The sequence below is a fragment of the Mirounga angustirostris genome, unplaced genomic scaffold, assembly GCF_029215605.1.
Source record: "Mirounga angustirostris isolate CCGP_5_RB_7025 unplaced genomic scaffold, mMirAng1.0.hap1 SCAF_13, whole genome shotgun sequence".
Taxonomy (NCBI): domain Eukaryota; kingdom Metazoa; phylum Chordata; class Mammalia; order Carnivora; family Phocidae; genus Mirounga; species Mirounga angustirostris.
Window position 1 is genome coordinate 72,891,771 of NW_026991721.1, and position 6,000 is coordinate 72,897,770.

Genomic DNA, 6,000 nt, shown 5'->3' on the forward strand with positions numbered 1-6,000 from the left:
TATACCCAAGTCAAGAAGAGAAACTAAGTGCTTTCTGATTCTCATTTTGGGCCATCAGGGGGATAAAATCCTTTTTTCCCAGAAAACCTGTCCATCTTTTATTTTTCTTTTCTCAGAAAATGGGGACATTGACTTTAGTGGAAAGCCAACCCTGTGTGAGGCTTCAGAGTTTTCGAGTTTCCCTACTGCCCCTCCCGCCCCCGCCCCCAGGGACCCGAGACCCTCTGAATTGGTCCCTGAGCACACCTTGGTCCAGGAGGTCCCTGCTGGGAGGCCACAGCCATTCTGTCTTTATGTCCTTGGGGTCCCAGGAGGTCCCAGAGTCTCTGGAGAGGCCAGAGAAAGCGTGCCCTTCTGATCTGCTACAAAAGTTCCATTTTGTACAATTTGCAGATTACAATTTGCAGTCTAATTTGCAGATTATTAGACTTAGGCTGCACTCAACTCATCATCCCTGAGTTATATTTCAAGTCCCTGGGGCAGCCCGAGAGAAATGGTTCGAGTTTTTTTAGCCAAATAGTTTTTGATTGTGACTATTTGGTTTTATTTTGTTACACAGTATTAAGAATCTCCATGCCAAAATCATAGAGAAGGACGCCATGATTAAGGTCCTTCAGCAGCGGTCCCGTAAAGACGCCGGGAAGACGGACTCCTCGAGCCTGCGTCCCGCCCGCTCCGTCCCGTCCATTGCTGCGGCCACTGGGACCCACTCCCGCCAGACCTCGCTTACCAGCAGCCAGTTAGCCGAGGAGAAGAAGGAGGAGAAGACCTGGAAGGGGAGCATAGGTGAGCCCCAGGCCTCCTTGGGCCAGGATCTGAAAAGCAAGAGCTACACAAACGTGGAGAGGCGACCTCACCTGGTGGAAAGGGTTCTGGCTCTGCCACTCATGAGATGCAGAAATGTCGCTGAACATCTCCGAGTCTGTTTATCCATCTGTAAAATGGGGAGGATAATCAGTCATGCTTCAGTCGCGGAAATTAGATGAGATATGTAGAAGCCAAGCTAGATTACAAGAGTAGCTACTGGCCATGGGTTGATTCACATCATAATTATTGTCATTATTGCTGAAAGTTAAAGTGACCCTCACAACATAAAATGTGCTCATGGGAAAAGCCCAGAGCCATCAGGCCTCTGAACTTGGCTCCACTTCCACTTCTGTGTCTAGAAAAGCAAGGCCATGTCTGCCCTGCTTTCTGCCGTGCAGCTGAGGTGAAGGCAGAACGAGAGAATGGGGAGAAAGTACTTCAGAAGCAGTGCTCTCGAGCATAAGGGGTTGGTGGGTGGTGGTTTTTGTTGGGTGGTTGTTGCATGGGCAGAATTTTGAGGCGAATTCTGCCAATGTGGTCCTCCTTTGCCGTGGTGGGTTTCCTAGGGTGCGGGCGGCCCCCTTGGAGGGCTGGCTGAGTCCCGAGCGGAAGCAGGTGGGCCTCCCAGACACCCATCTTCGCTCTTCCCCTGCACTCCGATAGCTCGAAGGGTCTGGCCCTTCTTTGATGCCTCTCCTCGGGTCAGAGTGTGTTTTGTTTATCTGTGGAGCTGAGAGCCAGTCTGCCTCAGCACAGAACCCCAGAGGAGCCTGGCTGCTTTGTGTCAAAGGGGAGAAGGGCTTCCAGAGTGGCCCTGACAGAGCTGGGGGATCAAAGGCGCGCAGCCAGTCCCTTCAGCAGCGCCTGCCCACCAAGGGAATGTACTTCAAAGAGGACGTGTGTGGAGAGCAGCTGGGATCATCTGAGACCCTCCCAAGGACCCGTAGCTCCCTCCCTGGGTCAGAGAGCCTCACGGGCAGTGCTCAGGCAGGTCTGGTGAGGGGGTGGGGAATGTGCCCGGCCGGGACGGATCGCTCCCTGGCAGAGGCGGCTTGTGACGTCCAGCCAGGCAGGCAATCCCCCTGGGTCTGGGTCTGTCCCCCGTAGCATTTGGCGTGTCGGAACCAGGCCTGGGAGCCCGGGGACCCGGATCGCAGGACGAGTTGCTGTGTTCTCTGCACTGGTGTTCCTCCTCATGATTGCGACTGTCCACACGTCACAAAAAACCAAAGGGGACTGACTCTCTGGGGGCCTGAGCAGAGGCACACATTCACAATTCCCAAACAGTTCCCACCATCTCTTGCTTCATGGGCTCTGGAAGGAGGTAGAGGTGGCCGAGTATACATCCCTGATGGCCCAGGGCTCCCCGGTGGGATGATCGGCTGGTGACTTCATTCCACCAGAGCATCCTTGTCAGACCGTGGAGGTTCGACAGGCAGGGTGATAAGGGGGCCGGAACACAGGCTGGCCTCAGAGTCGGGTACAGACGCCTTTGAATCCCATTTCTGCGACTTCTTAGCTGCGAGAGGTTCATTTCTCTGAGCTCCCCTTTCCTTTGCTGTAAAACAAGACACAGGACAGGCCCTGTGTCAGAGGAGTGTTGTAAAGTAGAAAGTGAGCTGGTGTGAGTGAAGCACCTCGCCTGAGACCCTTGTTCCTCACAGTGCAGTGGGAGGACCCCAGCATCCTTAGAGAAGTGGAGCTCCTTAGAGAAGCAGAACCCCCGGCCCGCCCACTGAGCCAAACCGTCATTTTCACAATATATCCAAGTAATGGACACACACGTTACACGTGGAGAAGTACTACTGTGGACAGACTGAACCGCTCTGTGGTGGTTTATGAATGGGCACCTTGAAATAGCCCTGGCCAGGATCCTCTGTGGATTGCTGGCTGCTTAGGTGAACGGATACTTGATTGTGCTTACTACCACCTTTTCTGTGGGCTAGTGTTCTGGGGCGCTGGCGCTTTCCGGCGGGCATGCCCTGTGTCACTGTTTAGAAATACAGACGCTGTTCTCCTGGCCGGCACACCCCCTTTCCACGGCAACCTCCGCTTGGGGCAGCAGGGGGGAGCAGGGCTAAATGACCCGGCTGGCTCCCTGCTTCCTGGGGGCTATGGCTCTCCGCTGCAAGGGATCCGCTTTGGGGAATAATGTGCACAACTCGGGGTTGCCTTGACCGGGAAGCGTGTTTGGTTTGGAACCTGGGCCTGCGGGAGCCTCTCCATGACCAAGAGTGGGGCGGTCTTGTGGGCTGCTCAGAAGAGCTGCAGGCCACTGGCTCTGTGTCGCAGATCCACGAAGCCTTCTGTGCGTAAGCACACACGCGCTGCTCAAGGCTAGCCCCCCTGGGCCGTAGGATGGCATCGTCTCTAGAAAGCCTGGCAGGAATGCCCCCTCCCCTCGACACGGGCTGTTAGGCATCTCTCACTACCCTGGGCATGATTTTATCCCGCTGTTCATCATAACTCATCATCACCAGTTTACGTAACAACTTTTCTCCTCCACAGAAGAAAAAAAACCCACATAGTTTTAGAGAGGGGACTAGGCCTTTCTTTTTTTTTGTTAGGTCCCTCAGTGGTTATTCTCCTATCAGGCACATGATAAGCGCTTATAAATGCACGTGGTAAATGAGCCAATGAATGAATAAAGCAGTCCTCCGTCGAGAAGGAAATGATCTCCAAGACTCGGGGGGTTTTTTTGGTTTGTTTTTGTTCAAAGAATGGCATTGAAGCCGCTGTCCTTGTGCCCTCAGGGTTGCTGCTGGGGAAGGAGCACCACGAGCACGCTTCGACCACCCTGGCCGCCGCGCTGTCCCCCAGCGCCTCCACCACCTTGGCCGGCAGCGCCCACGCTAAGACGGGCAGCAAGGACAACAGCACCCAGACGGACAAGAGCGCTGAGCTCTTCTGGCCCAGCATGGCCTCCCTGCCCAGCCGCGGCCGGCTGAGCATGACCCCTTCCAACAGCCCCGTCCTGAAACACCCAGTGGCCAAAGGGGCTGCAGAGAAACCGGGTATGAGCTTCTTCCCTCCCTTTACCCAGAGAAAACCACAGAACTCTGGCCAGGGAGGGAGCCTTTGCTTGGGACCTGGGGGTGGGGTAAGGGGAGGTGGGTACCAGGGGCCCCAATCAGCTCCCACTTCATGGGGTTCTTTATAATTATGCTTACCCTAATGCACTTTATTCTTATGGGAATGAAATACGTGTAGACACTTCTAATTGACTGCCATTTAAAGAGTACATAACTTGAAGGTACCCTTTTAATGAATGCTTTTGTAATCAGCCCTTTCCCAGGGGGTGAGAATCGACCCCCTGCGGGGTGTTAGGGAATTAGGTTCCCCCTGCACCCCCAGTGTCTTGGGAGCTAGTGCCAGATACCATACACATCAGAGGCACCAGGTATGTAGATATTGCCTTGGAGGGGTTCGCCCTTCGGGGATTCAAGGTTGGGGTACCCTCCTGAGTGAAGGGGAAGGCAGATTTCACTGCAGGGCAGGTAGACTTCGGGCGCATCCCTCAGGCCAGTAAGAATGAGGTGCTTTAAAATATCTAAGAGAGGACAGCCTGGGCGGGGTGGGCTTGCCATGAGTCCAGAAGCGTCTAGGGAAAGACCAGACGTGCCTTTGGATCAATCTGAGTCATGGGGATAGCCCTCTTGAGTTCTTTGGAGGAGGTGGGGCTCTCGGGGGCATAAATTAACCATTTCCTCCAAGGGGCTGCTTTAGTTTCATCCTCCCAAAACAGACAAGGAAACACAGCATTGTCTGTCATTTTTTCAACATTTAATTCTTTTTTTTTTAAGATTTTATTTATTTATTTGTCAGAGAGAGAGAGAGAGCACAAGCAGGGGGAGCGGCAGGCAAAGGGAGAAGCAGGCTCCCCACTGAGCAAGGAGCCCGATGTGGGGCTAGATCCCAGGACCCTGGGATCATGACCTGAGCTGAAGGCAGACATTTAACCCACTGAACCACCCAGGTGTCCCTTGAATATTGAATTCTTGAGACACACTTTTCCAATGCAGGGAACATGTGAAAAGGATGTGGCTTGTAGGCCCAACAGTGCATGGTTTTGGGGAGAGGGACAGTGGCCTCGAGGGGGTCCTCACACACATCCCCAAGGCCCTCTTCACCCACTTAACCTTTCCCAGCACCACCCTGGTTCTGTTATTTGTGTCTGAATCCCAGGTCCTATCATTTTCGCTCTTCTGCACTGGGGGCTGGGTTCTGCGGCCTCCCCCACAGACGCTGGTGCTGAGCGCTGGGACTAGAAATGGTTCCATTTTAGAGAGAGCCAGTCAGGCCCGCGCCCCTCTGCGGGACAGGCTGCTGATGTCCCCTTCTGTTTGGCAGAGAACCCTCCGGGCCACGGGAAGTCCCCTGACCACAAAGGCCGCGTCAGCAGCTTGCTCCACAAGCCCGAGTTCCCTGATGGAGAGATGATGGAAGTTCTCATCTAACACTGGTGTCCCTGCTGCTTTCTGTGAGGGGATCTTGACAAACGAGGAGCGTGGCCGAGAGGGAGAAGAAAGATCGAGAAAGTTGTGGATGGGAAATCAGGAACGATGTGAACTGATAAGATCTTAAATTAGTAAGAACACTTTTTATAAACGTTTAAAAAAATAATCCGGAGACCTACATGACTGAAGATGAGGAGAATGCTATGGATTCGTACCTCATATGGTGGAAGAGAGAAGACACATGTAGGTTTGGAAACCAAGACGGTCACAGGAAGTGGGATTTTCACTGTATAGAAAGTGTATCTCTTGGGGAGGGTCTGTGTATACCCACTCTCTGGCTATAAACACATAAACCTGAACATGGATCTTCCTTGAAATATCCCCATTCTCCTTGCCTCTTAGCATGTTTGTTTTTGGTTTTTTTATTTTTTAAGAAGAACCTTCTAGAAATCTCCGAGAGCCCATCTCGGCGTCATGTAATGTCACCTGTGCCATCGGGGTTTCCTGTGAATGTGTGTGGGGTTGGCAGTGAGAAGATGTGTCTGCGGGTGATGGGAATTTAGCAGGCGGTTCTCACCAAACTCCCTGCTTGGTTTGGATTTTCAGGAGATGGCGGGGCTTCTTAGCTTCTGGGTTCAGCCATAAAAATACAGAACAGGAAGGGAGCATTATGATCTTGGTGCTCAAACTCCCTAACTGCTCTGAGTTTCATCTCTTCCTCTGCTTTATTCTCTTT

At 52.9% G+C, this 6,000-nt stretch overlaps 1 protein-coding gene across 7 annotated transcripts in view; it reads left to right on the plus strand.

Annotated features, from left to right (window-relative positions):
* Window positions 1–5,643, plus strand: part of AMOTL1 (angiomotin like 1) — a 142,623-nt gene extending 136,980 nt beyond the window's left edge. For all 7 annotated transcript variants that reach the window (XM_064577165.1, XM_064577167.1, XM_064577164.1 and 4 more), the window contains 3 exons: window positions 560–786; window positions 3,561–3,821; window positions 5,158–5,643. In XM_064577165.1, the coding sequence (XP_064433235.1) occupies window positions 560–786; window positions 3,561–3,821; window positions 5,158–5,264 (595 nt within the window). In that variant the 3' untranslated portion in view covers window positions 5,265–5,643. The remainder of the gene's footprint in view (window positions 1–559; window positions 787–3,560; window positions 3,822–5,157) is intronic.
* Window positions 5,644–6,000: the final 357 nt, after the last annotated feature.